At 39.0% G+C, this 23,604-nt stretch overlaps 1 protein-coding gene across 2 annotated transcripts in view; it reads right to left on the reverse strand.

Moving 5' to 3' along the window:
* The window catches only part of mtmr9 (myotubularin related protein 9), a 91,992-nt gene that overhangs the window by 23,751 nt on the left and 44,637 nt on the right, over window positions 1–23,604 (reverse strand). For both annotated transcript variants that reach the window (XM_073057164.1, XM_073057163.1), the window contains exon 5: window positions 6,941–7,158. In XM_073057164.1, the coding sequence (XP_072913265.1) occupies window positions 6,941–7,158 (218 nt within the window). The remainder of the gene's footprint in view (window positions 1–6,940; window positions 7,159–23,604) is intronic.

Consider the following 23,604-nt stretch of genomic DNA (forward strand, 5'->3'; position numbering starts at 1 on the left):
CATTTATTCTTGTAATTTCTAAAATACAATAAATAAATAATATTTTAAAAAAGATAGGTTAAGTGAGTGGGGCAAGGTCTGGAAGATGGAATACAATGTTGGTAAATGTGAGATCATCCACTTTGGAAGGAATAATAGAAGAGCAGATTATTATTTAAATGGTGAAAGATTGCAGCATGCTGTTGTGCAGTGGGACTTGGGAGTGCTTGTGTATGAATCGCAAAAAGTTGGCTTGCAGGTAAAACAGGTTATTAAGAAGCCAAACGGAATGTTGGCCTTCATTGCTAGAGGGATTGAATTCAAGAGCAGGGAGGTCATGTTGCAACTATACAGGGTTCAGGTGAGGCTGCACCTGGAGTACTGTGTGCAGTTCTGGTCTCCTTACTTGAGAAAGGATACAAACATAGAAAACATACAGCAAATACAGGCCCTTCGGCCCACAAAGCTATGCCGAACATGTCCCTACCTTAGAACTACCTAGGCTTTACCTATAGCCCTCTATTTTTCTAAGCTCCAGGAGTCTCTTAAAAGACCCTATCGTTTCTGCCTCCACCGCCACTGCCGGCAGCCCATTCCACATAAAAGCAAGGATATAATGCTGAGATTTCAGAAAGCACTAGTGAGGCCTCACTTGGTGTATTTTCAGCAGTTCTGGGCTCCTTATCTTAGAAAGGATAAAACATTGAAAACCTATAGCACAATACAGGCCCTTCAGCCCACAATGCTGCGCCGAACTTGCCCATACTTTATAAATTACCTAGGGTTACCCATAGCCCTCTATTTTTCTAAGCTCCATGTAGCCATCAAGGAGTCTCTTAAAAGACCCTATCGTTTCCGCCTCCACCACCGTCACCGGCAGCACATTCCACGCACTCACCACTCTCTGCGTAAAAAACTTACTGCTGATATCTCCTCTGTACCTACATCCAAGCACCTTAACACTGTGTCCTCTCATGCTAGCCATTTCAGCCCTGGGAAAAAGCCTCTGACTATCCACATGACCAATGCCTCTCATCATCTTATACACTTCTATCAGGTCAACTCTCACTCCAAGCAAAAAAGGCCAAGTTAACTCAACCTATTCTCATAAGGCATGCTTCCCAATCCAGGCAACATCCTTGTAAATCTCCTCTGCATTATTTCTATGGTTTCCACATCCTTCCTGTAGTGAGGCGAACAGAATTGAGCACAGTACTCCAAGTGGGGTCTGACCAGGGTCCTGTATAGCTGCAACATTACCTCTCGGCTCTTAAACTCAATCCCACGATTGATGAAGGCCAAGACACTGTATACCTTCTTAACCAGAGTCAACCTGTGCAGCAGCTTTGAGCGTCCTATGGACTCAGACCCCAAGATCTCTCTGACCCTCCAGACTGCCAAGAGTCTTACCATTAATGCTATATTCTGCTCAGGATATACTGGCTTTGGAGGCAGTGCACAGGAGGTTCACCAGGTTGATTCCAGAGATGAAGGGGTTAACCTATGAGGAGCGATTGAGTCACCTGAGACTATACTCTCTGGAATTCAGAAGAATGAGAGAGGATCTTATAGAAACATACAAAATTTTGAAAGGGATAGATAAGATAGAAGTAGGAAAGTTGTTTCCATTGGTAGTTGAGACTAGAACTAGGGGACATTGAGGGGAGAAGGTTTAGGACGGATATGAGGAGAAACTGGTTTTTCCAGAGAGTGATGAATCTGTGGAATTCTCTGCGCAGGGAAGCAGTTGAGGCTTCTTCACTAAATATATTTAATTTACAGTTCGCTAGATTTTTACATAGTAGGGGAATTAAGGGTTTGGGGGAAAAGGCAGGTAGATGGAGCTGAATTTACGGACAGATCAGCCATGATTTAATGGAATGGCGGGGCAGGCTTTATGGGCCAGATGGCCTACTCCTATGAAAACCTATAATACTAGGTTTCAAATACTGCAAAAGCATCCTTTTTTATTACTAAGTGTAACCAGGTTTTTAAAAAAAATGCAAGTTTCATTTGAGCAGCAAAGGAGGAATTTTGCTTGGAATAAGTACAGTCAAACTCAGAGAACCATCTGGAAATCTCAAAGGCTCAGCAGGCAGTTTACAGTGCTCCTCCTAAACCAGCCGTGCCATTGGTTTTCTTTTATGTCTTCTCTTCAGCTAGTGAGAAATCTTTTAGACATAAATGTATCCAGTGTGTGTGAGCTCACCAGGAGAAAGGCACTTCTGGATTGGGTGTTGTGTAATGAACCAGATTTGATCACAGAGCCCTTAGGATATGGTGGTCATAATGTGATAGAAGTCAGCCCACAGTTTGAGAGGGAGAAGATAAATCAGATATATCAGTATTACAGTAGAGTAAAGGGAATGACAGAAGCATGAGAGAGGAGCTGGCCAAAGGTATTGTAAAGAGACATTTGCAGGGATGATGGCAGAACAGCTGCAGTTTCCTTGGACAATATAAAAGGCATGGGATGCCAAGATGAAGAAGTCATTCTAAGGGGAGGACAAAGTAACTGTGGCTGACAAATGAAGTCAAAGACAACATTAAAGCAAAAGAAAGGGTATAAAATGTAGCAAAAATTAGTGGAAAGTTAGTGGATGTGGAAGTTTTCAGAAACCAACAGAAGGCAACGAAAAAAGCCATAAAAAGAGGAAATTACGGAATACGAAGGTAAACTAGCTAATAATATAAAAGAGTTTACCAAAATATTTTTCAGATACATAAAGAGTAAAAGAGAGGCAAGAGTGGATATTGGACTGCTGGTAGATGACGCTAACAAGGTGGTAATGGGAGACAAATAAATGGTAGACAAAGTGGGTAAGTATTTTGCATTAGTCTTCACTGTGAAAGACACAAACAGTGTGCCAGAAATGTGGGAGCGTCAAGGGCAACAGTGAGTGTAGTTGCTATAACTAAGGAGAAGGTGCTTGAGAAGTAGAAAGGTCTGAAAGTAAAAAAGTCACATGGGCCACAAAGATAGCTGAGGAGATTGGGGAGGCATTAGTAATCTTTCAAGAATGACGAGACTCTGGAATGGTTCTGAAAGACTGGAAAATTGCAAATGTCACTCCACTCTTCATGAAGGGAGGGAGGCAGAAGAAAAGAAAATACAGACCAATTAGCTTGACTTCAGTGGTTGGGAAGATGTTGGAGTGCATTATCAAGGATGAAATGTTGCCAACATGATAAAGTCAAAATCTGCACGGTTTCCTCAAGGGGAAAATCTTGCCTGACAAATTTGTTGGAATTCTTTGAAGAACAGTATAGACAAAGGAGAATCAGTGGTTGTTATTTACTTGGATTTTCAGAAGGCCTTTGAAAAACTGCTGTACGGGAGGCTGCTTAACAAAATAAGAGCCCACAGTATTACAGGAAAGATACTAGCATGGTTAGAAGATCGGCTGACTGGCAGTAGGCAAAGAGTCAGAATGGCTGTGACTAGCGGTGTTCCACAGTGGTTGGTATTGGGACTGCTTCTTTTCGCAATATCTGTCAATGATTTGGATGACAGAATTGATGGCTTTGTAGCCAAGTTTGCAGATGATTGGTTAGAGGGGCAAGTAGTACTGAGGAAGCAGAGAGTCTGTGGAAGGACAGATAGGTTGGGAGGATGGGCGAAGAAGTGGCAGATGGAATATAGTGTAGGGAAATGTATGGTCATGTACTTGGTAGAACAACAACAATAATAATAATAAACATTCTAATATTAATAATAAAAATAAAAAATAGTAATGTACACAATAATTTACCAATGCGCAGTACTGTGCAATAATAATGTATGAAATAATAAAACAGATATTTTCTCTTGTTTGCTATTGTTCTATGATGTATGTTCTCCTGTCGCACAGAGATGAAATGCTGTATATGCTTATTGCATTTGGTAGGAAAGATTTTCTGTAATGATTCTTGTGATGGTGGAGCTGAATAAGCCTGTTTGTAAGGGTGCTCCACAGCTTATTCACTAGATCATGGAGAAGATGTGCCTGATTGTCCAGAATGGATAACAGTTTGTTTAGTGACCTCCTCCCCACCACTAACTTCAAAGAGTTTGGGTTGTAGCCAACGGCAGATCCAGCCTTTTTGATGAGTTTATTTAGTCTTTTTGCATCATCAGCACCGATGCTGCTCCCCCAACATAAAGCTGTACAGAAGACTGCACTCACTACATCAGACCGGTAAAAGATCTCCAACATCCTGCTGCACACATTGAAGGATCTCAGCTTCCTAGAAAAATGGTGGCATAGTCTATTTTCTAAACAGGGAGAAAATCCAAGAACCAGATGTGCAAAGGGACTTGTGAGTCCTTGTGCAGGTTGTATGGGTGGTAAAGAATGCCAATGCAATGTTAGCAGTCTATTTGGAGAGGGTTAGAATACAAGAGTTTACAACACGTTGGTTAGACCACACTTGGAGAACTGTGAGCAGGTTCAGAAACATAGAAAACCCTCGGCACAATAAAGGCCCTTCGGCTCACAAAGCTGTGCCGAACATGTCCTTACCGTAGAAATTATCTAGGGTTACCCATAGCCCTCTACTTTTCTGAGCTCCATGTACCTGTCCAGGAGTCTCCAAAAAGACCCTATTGTATCCGTCTCAACCACTGTCGCCGGCAGCCCATTCCATGCACTCACCACACTCTGCGTAAAAAACTTAACCCTGACATCTCCTCTGTACCTGCTTACAAGCACCTTAAAATTGTGCCCTCTCGTGCTAGCCATTTCAGCCCTGAGAAAAAGCCTCTGACTATCCACACATTCAATGCCTCTCATCATCTTATACACCTCTAGCTGGTCACCTCTCATCCTCTGTCACTCCAAGGAAAAAAGGCTGAGTTCACTCAACCTATTCTCATGAGACATGCTCTCCAATTCAGGCAACATCCTTGTAAATCTCCTCTGCACCCTTTCTATGGTTTCCACATCCTTCCTATAGTGAGGCAACCAGAACTGAGCACAGTACTCCAAGTGGGGTCTCACCAGGGTCCTATACAGCTACAACATTACCTCTTGGCTCCTAAACTCATTCCCATGATTGATGAAGGCCAATGCACCGTATGCTTTCTTAACCACAGAGTCAACCTGCGCAGCAGCCCTTTATCTAAGAAAAGATGTGCTGGCATTGGAAAGGGTCCAGAGGAGGTTCACAAGAATCATTCCAGGAGTGAAAGGGTTTTCCTATGAGGACTGTTATATAGCTCTGGGCCTATACCTGCTGAAGTTTAGAACAATGGTGGGGGAGGGAATCTCATTGAAACTAACTGAATATTGAGCAGTTTAGACAGAATGGACGTGGAGAGGATGTTTCCGATAGTGGGTAAGTCTAGAACCAGAGGGCACAGCCTCAGGATAGAAGAATAGAGATGAGAAGGAATTTCTTTAGCCAGAGGATGGTGAATCTGTGGAATTCATTACCACAGACAGCTGTGGAAGCCAGTCATTGAGTATATTTAAAGTGGAGTTTGATAGGTCCTTGATTAGTCATGGCATCAAAGATTATGGGGAAAAGGCAGGGGAATGAGATTGAGAGGAATAATAAATCAGCCATGATTGAATGGTGGAGCAGACTTGATGGGCCAAATGGCCTAATTCTGCTCCAATGTCTTATGGTTCTATAGTCTAAATGTCATACATACTGCAAAAATATTCTGCTATTATGCAAAAATATCAATGGTTCGGGATCTGGCTCATCAAGGCCTTCTTCCCACTCTTTTTAAATACACCAAGGCCTTTTAACCAAGCTCCTTAAAAGCACCATGTTTTGTTTCCCACACTCCCTTTAAACTCATTCTGTATAATGGAAAATTTATCATGCTACTAATGAGATTAAATTATAGGCTGTTGTTGACAGTGAACCTGTTTTCAATCAATTACAAAGAGAAGGGCTGAGGAATGACAAATGGATTTCAACTTGGGTAACTGTGAGGCAATTTTCACTCTCAAACCTGAGTAGGACCTATTCAGTGAATGGAAAGGCACTGATGAATGTTGGGGAACAGAGGGACCTGGGAGTACAAGAGCAGAGTTCGCTGAAAACAACCATGCAAATAGACAGGGTGGCGAAGAGGACATTTTGCATGCTGGCTTTCATGAGTCAGGGCACTGAGTTTAGGAGAAGGGACAGTGTGTTGCAGTTATACAAATTGTCGTGAGCAGTTTTAGTTATACTGTTTTTGGAAAGACATTTCAAATTGGAAAGCATGCATGAGATTTAAGAGGATGCTGCCTGGACTAGAGGGCCTGAATTATAGGGAGAGGTTGGTCATGCTGGATCATTATTCCTTGGAGCATAGGAGGATGAGAGGTGACCTCATAAAAGTTCATAAAATTATGAGAAGCATGGATAAAGTTGACAGCCATAGTCTTTTCCTCAAGGTTGTGGAGTCCAAAACTAAAGGACACAGATACAAGCAGGGAGATATTGAAAAGATATCCGAGGGATAGCTTCTTTAAAGAGGGTACAGAGTACCCGGAATGAACTTCCAGACAAAGTGGTTGAGGCGGATGCAAAGGCAAAATTTACAAGGCATTTGGATAGGTAAGTGGATGGAAGTGTCTTGGAGGGTTATGGACTGAACAAAGGCAAATGGGACTAGCACGAAGGATGCTCTGGTCCAAATGCATCAAATGACTTTCTGTAAGTATTAAATGCCTTATGTACTATATGGAATAAAGCAGGCTGAAATTCTGTTCTGATTACATAATTTTCCTTCATTAAAATCTTCAAGTGGATTCTAGTTTCCAGAGCTTAGAAGGCAATGCTTTATTTAGTGGTCCTTTTGTTTTAACGGAATTCAGACAAAAATAATTTGGATATAATTAAACATTTGATTTTGATTCTAAGCTTTCATTTTGAAATGTTTTCGCTAAATATTTCGAGAAAAAGATGAACATTCATCTGCAAGCCATACATAAACACTTATGACAGCAGTATAGAGTGAACAGCTGTGGCTCTTACTCACCTTTCAATGGACTTGTGAATACGTCGCCACTGAGGATAATGTGCCTCCTGTTCAAAGCCACCTCCTTTGGCTCTAGCTTGCTGAGCAGCAGTAAGTGGTCTGGTGTCAATTATATAACCACGTTTTCCTGCTCGTAGAGTGGCATTGATCAATCTTTCATCTTCCTTGCACCTTCTTCCATTGGTTCCAGTCAATGGCTGTGCGCTGCGCATCATTACCTAAGTATTAATAAATTTAAAAATTGAAAAACCGGCTATAGTTCAACAAATATTTTTTATTTTAAGACAGTTAATTAGAAGTAAAATCATGAACTTGATTCAATTTGTTAAAGATACATTTGCCCCAGTGTTGCAGAAACTATTTTTCCTGCACATGAAACAAAATACATGATGAGACCTCGGATTTTATAGTCAGTAGCACTGAAGCTTGCTATTGATTTTAACAAAATCTGCTTAGTAAATGCAAGTTGGAATGTGCCATGTTGGCTGCATAGTTAATCACTATAGTTTCACAGACTGTAAAGCAAGAAGTAAATAAGCACTAACTTTAAGTGACTTCTTAAACGTAATTAAGAGGAAAATGAAATAATTGAGACCATCAAGTAATTAAGGGAGAAGCTAAAATGTCAGGTTAAAAATACTAGATTTGTAAAAAGCAAGTAATTTAAAAATAAACTATGGGAATAACAATCAACATTTTTTTTAATAAAGAGTTTTAGGGCCAAAAGGGTAATTATGCCATAATTATGATTAGTATGCCATTAAAAGCTACATTACTTCACATTCAAAAGGCATTATTTGATAGCATTTTCTCTTAAACAGGAGGCACAGTTCATGAATCAAGTTTGTCAGTTTCTCTCAACTATACTAAGCATAATTACAACACTGCATACTCTGAAGCTGTAGTGAACTATTAACTGCAAATTCTGGATTCTTAAGCAGTAACTGCACATGTAAACTCTGACATTTGTAATTTTTTGTAGCCTCTCGATAATTTCACTGTAAATTACAGACCAATTTAAATAATTCCAGATGTTTCCTGATCCGTTTTAAATTTACTAACATTATGAAAAAAGTAACTGAGGAACACTCATATATCTATGAATGTCAGGTTGCTATTTAGTGTGGTTCATCATTTCAATGAAGCCACCACTGCAACATTAAAAGTTATTTTTAACTAAATACATCAGCAGACAAATGCTGATACAGATCACAATCCTTCAGTCACATTTCACAGCCAGGCTCTACCACAAGCACCGTGCTCTCTCCAAAATTTCCTACAAGGTTGACTAAAGTAGGATGGCTTGGTTTCCACAGAACATCTGTTTTCAGACATGTTTTTTAAATAAGTACTTAGTTTCAGATATCCAAAGCATTGAAAAAGGGCCTACATCCAACAAGAATTAACACCAACACAGCCAACACATTTTCAAGAAGGGTGATTACGTGGCCATCCTAAAAATTCCTCTCATTTCTGTGTTCTCATTACTCTTAATTCTAATGTGTTCGTGTAATGATCTGAAGAAAATGTTGCCACATTGATTTCACTGCCTCTCAAAAATTTGTGAAGTTGATGGTCTACCAATGCAATCCACCCCCTTCCCCACAATAAAAATGAAAGTGAAAGAAAAAAATGAGACCTCCTCTCACCCAACAGAATTTAAATAACTGTTCTTCCATACCATAATCAAGTGACCCCTCTCCACTGGCTATTGCTCCAGATTTCTTGACATTTTCCAATGGTCAGGTCTCTCAGTCTGTGAGACTCTTCTAAGTGTCCTAAGGTGCTCATTGTCTAAAGCCCAATATAGGTGCTATAGTTATTGCATTATATAATTTTAAAATGCCCAATAAGTGTATTAGAAACTTTCTGCCATCTTGTCTTGGTTATCATTTTAAAATTTTAGCTGAACACCTGCAGTTGAAAATTAAGTAAGCCTCAAAACTGTTTCCTCAAAAGCTATACATTATGTGCCCAGAAATTCTATCAACTCAATGCACCATTTACAATTAAGAAATAAAATCAGCAGTTTGAAGAATCTATAACCCCAATCTCTGACCCATTCCTTTGCCCATACTGAGAAGCAATCCTAAGGGAGAACATTACAGATCCAGTTTAGTTGCACTTTGAAATACAAATTAACAAGCAGCCCTTCATGACAAAAGTTTCTCATTCCAGCTGGGTGAGTGCAGTCAACTCTGAACTTTTAGAAGTGCAACTGACACGATCCTGATGAAGCAAAACAAATGGCAGCAAGTGACCCAGAAATGCCGATGTCAAGTTCTGCTCTAAATACCTAAAAATACCCAATATCTCAGCTTTACAGCAAAGGTGTCTGCTACTATATCTACACAGCCTTTTCCTTCCTATTTGGTTGCAGCCAATCTATTTTTTGTCCTACTTCTTCCAATCCACACACTTCTATCTTTATATCTCCACTTCATTTTTTTTTGCCCTCAGCTACCACTGCAGTCAGTCCATTTCCTCTCCCACAAATTACCTCTATCCATTGGGGAAAATGTTAAAATGATAGTGCAACTTTCTGCTGCTTTAACAAGGATGGAGTTCCTCGTCCTCACCTACCACCCCATGAGCCTCCACATACAACACATCATTTCCCACAACTTCCACCCATCTTCAGCGGGATCCTACCACCAAAATCGTCTTCATCTTCCCTCCCCCAACCCCCACCAACTCTCTGCTTTCTGCAGGGAGTGCATCCTCCATGATTGTCTTGCCCATTCATCCCTCCCCACTGATCTCCATCCTGGCACATATCCCTACAAGCAACAGAAAGGCTACACCTTCCCCCTTACCTCCAATGAATTGCCTCAGGTGAGGCAACACTTTGCCTGCAAATCTGTTAGTGTTGTGTCCAGTGCTTTCGATGTGGCCTCCTATACATTGGTGAGACCCAAAGGGACCGTTTTGACGAGCACCTCCGCTCCATCCACCAAAAGCTGAATTTCCCAGTGGCCAGCCACTTTAATTCCTATCCCCATTCCAACATGTCAGTCTATGGCCTCTTCTTCTGTCACAATGTGGAGGAGCAACACCTCACATTCTGTCTAGGTAGCCTCCAAATTGATGGCATTGAACATCGATTTCTCTCTCTAGTACTTATTTCCTCCCCCTCCCTCTTCTATTCTCCACTCTGGTTTCCTACCTCTTCTGCTCACCTGCCTATCAACCCCCCACCCCTCAGTATCCCTCCCTCCTTCCTTTTTCCTATGGTTCAGTTCCTTACCTATCAGATTCCTTCATCTCCAGCCCTTTACCTTTCCCACCCACTTGGCTTCACCTATCACCTTCTAACTACCCTCCTTCCCCTCCCTCCACCTTTTTATTCTGGTGCCTTCCCTTTCCTTTCCAGTCCAGATGAAGGGTCTTGGCCCGAAATGCCGACTGTTTATTCATTTTCATAGATACTTTCTGACCTGTTGAGTTCCACCAGCATTTTGTGTATGTTCCTCAAGATTTCCAGCATCTACAGAATCTCTTGTGTTACTGCAACTTTTAAATGGCTACTTAACTGCATATGTGTACCCTTATCCAATTAGCTCCCAGCATTTGAAGCTCCTTCACTTGAAAACTGTAGCTATTTCCAAAGTAAAAACCTGAAAAAGTCTTAATGTAATATTTCCCTGCACAGGTAACTGATTGTTTATATTTTTACCATGTAATCTAACCACAACTGTTTTTTCTCAACTCTTCCCAATAAAATAACCTGTTGTTTTCTGTCATAGCCACTCCTATGTCATTTGCTGGAGTGTAAGCAAATGAGAATTTCAAATTTTAAAATTAGATGACTACTGTAAAATCCCATTTCTAACCCTGGAGAATTGGTTCTTGGTCCTACAAAATTTATTATTCACAAACACACATTTCAATTTGAAATTAAAATTTTATAGACAATGAAATATGAACTCTAAACAGAGAAATAGATGTAAACAGCTGCGTAGCAAAATATAAATTTCTCTCACGGGCTTTGCAGACACTTTGCAAAGCCAACATGGCAATACAATCTGCCACTAGATTAAATATTTCTAGCAGTATCATCTTTCACTGTGTATTTTTGGCTGCAAAATTAAAATTGCAAGTTTGGCAGACATAACCCTCCACTTGAAAACTGAGCTTCCAAAGAGACTAAAGGCACTTACATAAGACAGACATTATCAGATGCTTCCACCAAGCTGATGCACTTCTCACTGCAATCAAACATGTCATACTAAGCCAGACATGATAGTTAAGGAATTCCCCAAAAATGTCTTCAAGAAAATTTCAGTGTATTTTAAAAAAATTCTCATGTAGGTAGAAAATAGTGCAATGATAGGACTAACTACAATTGCACAGATTTTGGAGAGCATTAAATTTCAATTATTGCCAGGACTGGAGGGCTTGAGCTACAAGGAGAGACTGCTGTTTCCGTGAGGCATAAAAGGGTGAGGGGTGACCTTACAGAGGTGTATCAAATCATGAGGGGTGTAGATAAAGTGGATTGTCACTATCTTTTTTTTTCACCCTGGAGTAGGGGAGTCAAAAACAATGGTGCTGGTGAAAAATGGCACCACTTTGCAGGCAGCTTAAAAAACTTCTAAATATATAGTCCTGATGAAGGGTCTCCGTCCAAAACACTGACTGTTTACTCTTTTTCATAGTTGCTGCCTGGCCTGCTGAGATCCTGTGTGTATTGCTTTGGATTTCCAGCATCTGCAGATTTTCTCATGTTTGTGGGTCCAAATATACTCTTCTGAACTACTCTCACTGCAATCTACAGGATATAATTTCCCTTTAAGTAGCATACTTAATGAACTAGCCATTTTACGATCTGATGAAGGACTCGGTGGATTTAATTCTCAACGCTGCTTGTTCTGCAAGTTACATCACCATAGCCATAAGAGAGGGAGGAGGCACAGAGTGGGAATAAAGGGCTTCATTTCTGGCTACCTGCCGATAATTAGTAATGTTCCACAGGGAGCTGTGTTGGGACTGATTCAATTTAGGTTATATTGTCTGTGATTTGGATGATGGAATTGATGGATTTGTTGCAAAGTTTGCAAAAGATATGAAGATAGATGGAGGAGCTGGTAGTTTTTAAGGAAGTAGAGAGGCCACAGAAGGACTTAGACATTTTAGGAGAATGGGCAAAGAAATGGCAGATGGAATATAGTATTGGGAAGTGTATGGTTATGGTAGAAGAAATGAAAGGGTTGACTGTTTTCTAAATGGAGAGAAAATACAAAAAGCCAAAGTACAAATGGATTTGGGATTCCTTGTGCAAGATTCCCTAAAGGTTAATTTGCAGATCAAGTCTGAGTTGAAGAAGGTAAATGCAATGTTAGCATTCATTTCAAGAGGACTAGAATATAAAAGCAAGGATATAATGCTGAGATTTCAGAAAGCACTAGTGAGGCCTCACTTGGTGTATTTTCAGCAGTTCTGGGCTCCTTATCTTAGAAAGGATAAAACATTGAAAACCTACAGCACAATACAGGCCCTTCGGCCCACAATGCTGTGCCGAACTTGCCCATACTTTATAAATTACCTAGGGTTACCCATAGCCCTCTATTTTTCTAAGCTCCATGTAGCAATCAAGGAGTCTCTTAAAAGACCCTATCGTTTCCGCCTCCACCACTGTCACTGGCAGCACATTCCATGCACTCACCACTCTCTGCGTAAAAAACTTACCCCTGATATCTCCTCTGTACCTACATCCAAGCACCTTAAAACTGTGTGCTCTCATGCTAGCCATTTCAGCCCTGGGAAAAAGTCTCTGACTATCCACTTGACCAATGCCTCTCATCATCTTATACACTTCTATCAGGTCACCTCTCATCCTCCGTCACTCCATGCAAAAAAGGCCAAGTTAACTCAACCTATTCTCATAAGGCACGCTTCCCAATCCAGGCAACATCCTTGTAGATCTCCACTGCATTATTTCTACGGTTTCCACATCCCTCCTGTAGTGAGGCGACAACAAATTAGCACAGTGTTCCAAGTGGGGTCTGACCAGGGTCCTATATAGCTGTAACATTACCTTTCAGCTCCAAAACACAATCCCGGTTGATGAAGGCCAATGCATCACATGCCTTCTTAACCACAGAGTCAACCTCTGTAGCAGCTTTGAGTTTCCTATGGATTCAGACCGCAAGATCCCACTGATCCTCTAGTGCCAAGTGTCTTACCATTAATACTATATTTTGAAATCATATTTGACCTACCAAAATGAACCACCTCACACTTATCTTGGTTGAACTCCATCTGCCAATTCTCAGCCCTGTTTTGCTTCCTATCGATGTCCCGTTGTAACCTCTGACAACCCTCCACACTATCCACAATACCCCCAATCTTTGTGTCATCAGCAAATTTACTAACCCATCCCTCATCCAGGTCATTTATAAAAATCATAAAGAGAAGGGGTCCCAGAACAGATCCCTGAGGCACACCACTGGTGACTGATCTCCATGCAGAATATGACCCGTCTACAACCACTCTTTATCTGCCGTGGGCAAGCCAATTCTGAATCCACAAAGCAATATCCCCTTGGATCCCATGCCTCTTTACTTTCTCAATAAGCCTTGCACAGGGTACCTTGTCAAATGCTTTGCTGAAATCCATATACACTACATCTACTGCTCTACCTTCAATGTGTTTAGTCACATCCTCAAAAAATTCAATCAGGATCGTAAAGCATGACCTGCCTTTGACAAAGCCATGCTGACTATTCCTGATCATATTATTCCTCCCCAAATGTTCATAAATCCTGCCTCTCAGAGGATCTTTTCCATCAATTTTACCAACCACTGAATTAAGAATCACTGGTCTATAATGTCCTGAGCTATCTCTACTCCCTTTCTTGAAGAAGGGAACACCACCCACAACCCTCCAATCCTCCGAACCTCTCCTATCCCCAATGATGATGCAAAGATCATCGCCAGAGGATCAGCAATCTCCTCCCTCCCCTCCCACAGTAGCCTGGGTAGATCTCATCCGGTCCCGGTGACTTGTCCAACTGGATGCTTTCCAAAAGTTCCAGCACATCCTCTTTCTTAATATCTATATACTCAAGCTTTTCAGTCTGCTGTAAGTCATCCCTATAATCGCCAAGATCCTTTTCTGAAGTGAATACTGAAGCAAAGTACTCATTAAGTATCTCTGCTATCTCCTCCAGTTCCATACACACTTTTCCACTGTCACACTTGATTGGTCCTATTCTCTCACGTCTTATCCTCTTGCTTTTCACATACTTGTAGAATGCCTTGGGGTTTTCCTTAGTGCTGTCCGCCAAGGCCTTCTCATGGCCCCTTCTGGCTCTCCTAATTTCATTCTTGAGCTCCTTCCTGCTAGTCTTATAATCTTCTAAATTTTTATCATTACCTAGTTTTTTTTAACCTTTCGTAAGCTTTTTGTTTCTTCTTGACTAGATTTACAACAGCATTCGTACACCACGGTTCCTGTACCCTACGACACTACATTTCCCTGTCTCTTTGAAATGTATCTGTGCAGAACGCCACACAAATATCCCCTGAACATTTGCCACATTTCTGCCGTACATTTCCCTGAGAATATCTGTTCACAATTTATGCTTCCAAGTTCCTGCCTTTCTTATCTAGTCTGTTCCTATCCCTCTCCAATGCTATGGTAAAGGAGATAGAATTGTGATCACTATCTCCAAAATGCTCACCCACTGAGAGATCTGACACCTGACCAGGTTCATTTCCCAATACCAGATCAAGTACAGCCTCTCCTCTTGTAGGCTTATCTACATATTGTGTCAGGAAACCTTCCTGAACACACCTAACAAACTCCACCCTATCTAAACCCTTCACCCTAGGGAGATGCCAATTGATATTTGGAAAATTAAAATCTCCCACCACGACAACCCTGTTATTATTACACCTTTCCAGAATCTGCCTCCCTATCTGCTCCTCGATGTCTCTGTTACTATTGGGTGGTCTATAAAAAACAGCCAGTAGAGTGACTGACCCCTTCCTGTTTCTAATTTCCACCCACTGGGGCTTGGTAGACAATCCCTCCATCTTCCTCCTTTTCTGCAATCATGATACTATTTCTGATCAACAGTGCCACGCCCCCACCCTGTCCTTTCCGAAACATCAAAAGCATGGCACTCTGAGTAACTTTGTGATATGGTGCAACTCAAACTACCTGCGTCTCAATATCACCAAGACCAAGGAGATGGTGGTGGACTTTAGGAGATCTAGACCTCATATGGAGCCAGTGATCATTAATGGAGAATGTGTGGAGCAGGTTAAGACCTACAAGTATCTGGGAGTACAGTTAGACGAGAAGCTAGACTGGACTGCCAACACAGATGCCTTGTGCAGGAAGGCACAGAGTCGACTGTACTTCCTTAGAAGGTTGGCGTCATTCAATGTCTGTAGTGAGATGCTGAAGATGTTCTATAGGTCAGTTGTGGAGAGCGCCCTCTTCTTTGTGGTGGCGTGTTGGGGAGGAAGCATTAAGAAGAGGGACGCCTCACGTCTTAATAAGCTGGTAAGGAAGGCGGGCTCTGTCGTGGGCAAAGTGCTGGAGAGTTTAACATCGGTAGCTGAGCGAAGGGCGCTGAGTAGGCTACGGTCAATTATGGAAAACTCTGAACATCCTCTACATAGCACCATCCAGAGACAGAGAAGCAGTTTCAGCGACAGGTTACTATCGATGCAATGCTCCTCAGACAGGGTGAAGAGGTTAATACTCCCCAATGCCATTAGGCTTTACAATTCTACCGCCAGGACTTTTTAAAAGCTATTATTAATGCTTTTTGAGATAGTGATTTAGATGCATATCATATTTTTTACTGAGTTAAGTATTGTATGTAATTAGTTTTGCTACAACAAGTGTATGGGACATTGGAAAAAAAAAAGTTGAATTTCCCCAGATACTTTATTCATCCCCATGCTGAAACTGGAGAAGGGTCAAAGGAGGTTCATGAAAATAATTCCAGATTGTCATATGAAGTGCGTTTGATGATTCTGGGCCTATATTCACTAGAATTCAGAACCATGAAGGGTGGCAGGCCTTGATAGAGTGGATGTGGAGAAAATGTTATCTATGGTGGGAGAGTCTAAATCCAGAGGACACAGCCTCAGAATAGAGGGGCGCCCTGTTGGAACAGAAATGAAGAGGAATTTCATTAGCCAGAGAGTTGTGAAGCTGTGGAATTCTTTGCCACGGCCAGCTGCCAAGGTCAAGTTTTTATGTATATTTAAGGCAGAGGTTGATAGATTCTTGATTGGGCAGGGCATGAAGGGATACAGGGAGGAGGCATGAGATTGGGCTGAGGGAAAATGGATCAGCCATGATGAAATGGTGGAACAGACTTGATGGGCCAAAAGGCTCAATTCTGCTCCTGTATCTTATGATCTTAGGAGGGGGAAGACTCCAAGCCAGACTGAAACACTGGGGTATAAAAAATCCTCTTGCCTGTATCTTAATAGCAAACATAAAGTCACTGAAGAACATGAATGAGTTGCTAATGGCATGAATGCTGCATTAGAGGGAAATGAAGGATTGCTGTGTTCTGTGTTTCACAGAGACATAGCTAACTCAAGACATGTCAGATACGTCAGTAAGACCTTAGGGTTTGTCAATACACAGCATGGATCGAACTTTTTGTTCTTTTTGCACATTTTGCACAGTTATTGTCTTATGCACATTAGTTGTTTCTCGTCCTGTTGGATGCGGTCTTCATTAGTTTTATTGTGCTTCTTGTACTTACTGTGAATTTCTACAAAAAAATGTATCTCAGGGCTGTATGTATATATATATATATATATATATATACATACATACTTAGGTAATACATTTACTTTGAACTTTGAACAGTGTTGAGGGAGAAAATTTTGAAAGGAACCCAAGGGTTCCACATAGAGGATGATAGCTGTGTGGAATAAGCTGCTAGGGAGAAGAAGCAGAAGCAGGTAAAATTACAGTATTTAAAAGACATTTAGACAAGTACATGAAGAAAAAAGAATCTAAAAGAAATTAGCTCAGACAAACATCTTGATCACGTTGTGAAGTGTCCAGCTCTATAACTATGACTTTGTAACTAATTTTAAATGTGACTTCTTATTGTTATGATAGCACATCGTAATTACAGCACTGCTAATAACACTGCTGTTCTGCAAATGTGATGATGCTATTTTCATGCTCTACCCATCTATCAATTTCTGCCGGTGACTACATTCCAGTTCATCACAATGGATTTGCCCCAGGCTAAGAAGCTGTAGTTGTATTGCATGTAATTATATAAATTTATAATGTGTATAATTAAACTGAGAGTACTCAGTGTTGCAATAAACAGTTATTTTATCTCCTGATACTTAAGCACTTCTACTTTCTTTGAGACTTATACTGTATTTTGTTCCCTTAAATTATTTTTTCAGAGTTTGAGTTACTTGAAAAATGGAGGTGCTTCTTTGCATGCATTTTTCAATATTCTCTTCTTAATATATATGATTCAGAGGTTACAGGAATACATGGTCTTTAGTCTGGTACTCTCTTCATCCTGAACGTTTACACTGCATTTCCACTTTTCAATTTCAGGTTTATGTTAATGAGGAGTAAGATCAAAAGAAAACAGAAATAAAATCGTCTGAAGGAAACTAACCCAATTGCTTAGAACAACTAAATCACTGTTAATAATTGAATCAGATATAACCTTAGCAAGTATCCTGCAGAAATAAAAAAACTTTTGAAATGAGTCTCCTGCAGTTTAACAAGGGAAGTTTTACTTAAGGGTCACTGAAAACTGAGTGTTTGATATATTTGTTTAAAAAAGGATTTCTGAGTGGTCTACAGATCAAAATTCTGCTGAAATCAAAAGAAATATGATATTCTCCTGATTTATAAAGCAAAAATTTTAAAGCAATTACTTAAATACTTAAAACTTCTTACAAATTCAAATTTTAAAATGAAAGATTCTGAGAAAACCTGCAATTATTAAACACTTAATCTGCTTAAGTTAGAATTGTTCAGAGACATTTCCTTTATTTAGTGTTCTCAGTCCTCCCTCTTTAACTGCATATTTGAACTCTTTGACACTGATAGCCATGAAGTAAAGAACAACAATCCTCTTGTGCAAGGAACCAAAACTGAAAGTTTGGAAATATCTGAGCTTTGCTGCATTCACAGATTATTAAACATACAGAATCTACAACACCTATGACATTCCTTATATTCTCGCCACCCCTCTTGATTTTTCAGCAAGTTAATATTATTAATTTCTAACTTTTCCTTGTTCTGATGAAAGTCTAAGCATAAGAAATTCCTGTTTCTCACACTACAAGTGTTCCCTGACCTGCTTAGTACATCCTTTTTATTAGAGGAGATATTTAAGACCACAAGACATAGGCTCAGAATTTGGCCATTTGGCCTATTGAGTCTGCTCTGCCATTCAATCATGAGTGATCCTTTTTTCTCCTCTCCTCAGCCCCATCCCAGCGTTCTCCCTGTAACCTCTGATATCATGTCCAATCAAGAAACTTTCAGGCTCTGCCTTAAATACACCCAACAACCTGGCGTCCACAGCTGCCTGTGGTAAGAAATTCCTCAAATTCACCAACCTATTCATGTACCTCTCTAAATGTCTCTTTGGACAGCAGATGAACATCTTGGTTAAATAAACAAGCTTTAAGGACCAAAAAAGAAAACAAAGTTAGGGAGATTTAGGGTGGAAATTTCAGAGCTTGGAGTTTAGGCAAATAATGGCACAACCAGATGAATGACTGTGATGCAAGTTCTGGAAGTACAGTATTTGGAAACGGAGACTTAGACATAACAGGGTCACGTAGTTGCTCCCCATTAAGTTTGGCATTCATTCCACAAAGGAACTCTCCCACTAATCTGTATGGAAACTGCACAGCCCTACCCCTCTGCACAGACAACAGCTCTTCAATTCTTGTCTATTTAAGTGGGCTTTTGCTGATTCTGGGCAGAAGTATTATCTGCCCTTTGCAGACCAGCTATCCAATTAATATCTGGAGGCAAAAATTCTTCACAATTCTCAGCAAGAGAAAGCATCCTCATTCTTCTTGCTTAATGTTTGCTGAACCAACAGTCCAGCTCCTAGCCTGCAGAGCACTTAGCGAAAACCCCCCCAGCAATAATGGAATTACATTTCTTTTCAAGCTTTCAGAATCAGAATCAGGTTTATTATCACCAGCATGTGACGTGAAATTTGTTAACTTAGCAGCAGCAGTTCAATGCAATACATAACATAGAAGAGAAAAAATAATTATAGATCAATTACAGTATATGTATATTGAATAGATTAAAATTTGTGCAAAAACATATTAAAAAAGTGAGGTAGTGTTCAAAGGTTCAATGTCCATTTAGGAATTGAACGTACAGTAAGTCTTTGTAGGCACACACTCATCCACACAGGTTTTAATGAAGTCAGTAACAATTACAGCATACTCATCCAGGTTCAAAGATCAATCCCTGAAAACAGGGATCTTACATTACATTAAAAACATAAAATGTAATGTAAAGCTTTTACATTAAAAATTTACAGTTTCCTAAATAATTTTGCAAAAGATCAACCTGTATTTCACATTAAAATGCTCTGGAGTTCATTTTAAACCTAATACAATTGCAATACTGAGTTCTTACTCAAATTCAAACTTAACGTAAATTTATCCAGTTAACTTTAACAGATAAACGATTGAACACTGGAGACAGGAAAAACAAATCAAGATATCACTGACAAAATAAGCAGATAAATAAATGAATTCTAGGCAAGTACTAAAGTGGCTGTGTGGAAAGCAAGAAAGAAGATAAAAAGGCAGTAGGCATCACAGCTTGATCATCTTATATTTATTGCCCAAGTTATTAGTCTGATCAATAACTGACGATAAAACCTACAAGAGGCTTTAGACATCATCTCGTAAAACAAAATCTAGGTTGGACCAAGGGGCTTGTGAAATCCAATATTCTTGTAACAACACTGGAACTTACTTCAAATTTTAGCATTAACTATAATTAGAATGGATTTACAAACATTTTGTAAGATTGATAATTCTTAATTTAACTTAACTACTGAATACTAAAGTTCAGTCAGATGAAACATTTATGGAACTTCACAAGTGCAGTAATTGTTGAAGTGCACATATCTTTTAAAAGGTGAATACACCTAGCTTCTGTTGAGCAAACACAATGTGTTCCATTGTCATGACTTCTCATATCAGAGACTTTGAAATCAAGTTTTAATTTCCGAAAATCTGATACGTGCCTGAACAATTTTTTAGCAACCTAGATAAAACTACTTAGCACATAAAGGTCTAACTAACAAACTACATTTTACACAAGTGATAAATATGCTGGAAAGAATTCAATCATAGAATGGTGTATAATCTGGAAAAGTATACTGGAAGAGATCATAAGACCCCAGAGCAGAATATTGCCATTTGCCCATCGATTCTGCTCCACTATTCCATCATGGTTGATTGATCATCCCTCTCAAAACTGTTCTCTTGCCTTCTCCCCCTAACTTTTGATGCCTTAGTTAACCAAGAACCTATCAACTTTTTCTTTAAATATACTCAATGACCTGGCCTCTACAGATTCACTAACTTTTGCCTAAAGAAATTCCTTCTCATCTCTGTCCTAAATGGATGCCCTCTATTTCGAGGCAGTGTCTTCTGGTCCTAGACTCAACTACTATAGTAAGCATCCTCTCCACATTCACAAGAATATTCTTTCAATATTCGATAGGTTTTAATTGAACCTGCTCCACCATTTAATCATGGCTGATATTTTTCTGTTCCCCTTCCTCAGCTCCACTTCTCGGCCTTCTCTCTGTAACCTTTGATGCTGTGGCCAATCATGAATCTATCAATCTCCACCGTAGAAAATACCTAGCTTCCACAGCTGCCTGTGGTAACAAATTCCACAAATTCAACTCCCTCTGGCTAAAGAAAACTCTCCACAACTTTAAATGGACACCCCTCTATCCTGAGGCTGTGCTCTCGTTTTAGACTCCCTCACCATGGGAAATACCCTTTCCATATCTACTCTGTCTAGGCCTTTCAACATTCAAAAGGTTTCATTGAGATCCCACCTCAATTAAATCTAGAACCCAGTTTTATGTACATGGAGATAAGTCTGGCAAATTATTGGCTAATCAATTGAAAACTGCATCGGTTAAACGACAGATTACTAGGATTCGTAAACAAGATGGCACTCTGACGATCGATCATAAAGAGATAAATAAAGCCTTTCAAGATTTTTATAATTCCTTATATCAATCAGAATTTGCTGAGGATTCTTCTATAATAGATGAATTTTTAAGGAAATTGAATATTCCAAAATTAACAGTAGAGGATAGTGTATTCTTAGATACACCTATTACGGAAACTGAAATTAAAAAGGCTATTTTTTCAATGAATTCCGGTAAAGCTTCAGGTCCAGATGGTTATACTGCAGAATTTTTAAAATTCTTTTCCTCTATACTTTCTCCTTGGCTTTGTAAAATTTTTAAAGATGCGTTAATTATAGGCAAATTGCCACAATCTTTTTATGAAGCCTCTATTTCTTTAATTCTTAAAAAAGATAAAGACCCTATTGAATGTGCATCCTATCGGCCTATATCCTTGCTGAATATGGATTTTAAGATTTTTAGTAAAATTTTGGCTACTAGATTAGAAAATATATTACCTCGAATCATTTCTGAAGATCAGACTGGATTTATTAAAAATCGCTATTTATCTTTTAACATTAGAAAATTAATTAATATTATTTATACTCCTTCACCCAAAATACCAGAATGTGTCATTTCTTTAGATGCTGAAAAAGCATTTGATAGAGTTGAATGGCCATATTTATTTAATACGTTGCAGCATTTTAATTTTAGTTCAAAATTTATATCATGGATTAAATTAATATACTATAAACCCTTGGCTTCGGTTTTTACCAATAATCAAAGATCTCCTTTTTTTTCAGTTATTCCGTGGTACAAGGCAAGGTTGTCCTTTAAGTCCTTTACTATTTGACATTGCTTTGGAACCTCTGGCTATAGCCATTCATGAATCACCCAATATTTTGGGTATTACTTGTGGGGAGGGGACGTATAAGTTATCATTATATGCTGATGATTTGTTACTATACATATCTGACCCTGAGAGATCTATTCCTGCTATTTCGTCCTTGCTTGCTCAGTTTAGTAACTTTTCTGGTTATAAATTGAATTTTAATAAGAGCGAATTATTTCCATTAAATATGCAAGTTCCAATTTATAAACATTTACCATTTAAAGTTGTTACAGATTATTTTACTTATTTAGGTATTAAAATTACTAAAAATATAAAGATTTATTTAAAGCTAATTTTTTACCCTTAATTGACCAAATTAAGCAACTTGCTACCAGGTGGTCTCCACTATCTTGGTCATTGGTTGGTTGAATTAATGCTATTAAGATGATGGTATTACCCAAATTCTTATATTTATTTCAAGCATTACCAATTTTTATTCCTAAATCTTTTTTTGATATTATTGACTCCAAAATATCTTCCTATCTGTGGCAGAATAAAAATCCTAGACTAGGCAAAAAATATTTACAGAAGCCTAAGAAGGAGGACGGTTTGGCTTTGTCGAACTTGAGATTTTACTATTGGGCAGTTAATATACGATATTTAATATTTTGGACACAAGAATCGACTATAGCTGCTTGCCCACAATGGGTAAATTTGGAATGTAAATCTGTACAAGACTTTTCATTGTTTTCAATTTTAGGATTTTCACTTCCTTTTTCTTTATCTAAATTGAATAAACAAATAACTAATCCTATAGTCAAATACACATTGCGAATTTGGTTTCGTAAATTTTTTGGTTTGAATAAGTTTATTTTATCATGCCCTATAATATCTAACTATTTTTTTCGGCCCTCTTTTATGGATCAAGCTTTTCTTTTATGGAAAACAAAAGGTATAACATGTTTTCGTGATTTGTTTTTGGATGATAGCTTTATGTCCTTTGAACAGCTATCTAATAAATATAATTTACCTAAAACCCATTTTTTTAGATATTTGCAAGTTAGAATTTTTTTGTTAATGAGTTACAGTCTTTTCCGAAACTATGTCCATTGGACATTATGGAAAGAATTTTAACTCTGAATCCTTGTCAAAAGGGTTTAGTAGCTGTCATTTATAATATGATCATGAAAATACAGCCAGAAGTATCAGAAAAAATTAAGAAGGAATGGGAAGAAGAACTTCATTGTCTTATATTCACTGAGCAGTGGGAGAAAATTGTACTATTAGTCAATTCGTCCTCTATTTGTGCTAAACATGCCCTAATACAATTTAAGGTTGTACATAGAGCTCATATGTCTAAGGATAAACTTGCTCGATTTTATTCTCATGTTAATCCAACCTGTGACAGATGTCATTCTGATGTTGCTTCATTGACCCATATGTTTTCGTCTTGCCCTTGTTTGCAAAATTACTGGAAAGATATTTTCAGTATTATTTCAAGAGTTCTGAATATCAATTTCCAACCACATCCTATTACTGCAATTTTTGGTTTACCAGTGGTGGATAATAGTCGTTTATCCTCTTCATCTCGACGAATGATTGCATTTGTTACATTAATGGCTAGAAGATCTATTTTATTGAATTGGAAAGAAATTAATCCTCCAACTATATTTC

The sequence above is a fragment of the Hemitrygon akajei genome, chromosome 9, assembly GCF_048418815.1.
Source record: "Hemitrygon akajei chromosome 9, sHemAka1.3, whole genome shotgun sequence".
Classification (NCBI taxonomy): Eukaryota; Metazoa; Chordata; class Chondrichthyes; order Myliobatiformes; family Dasyatidae; genus Hemitrygon; species Hemitrygon akajei.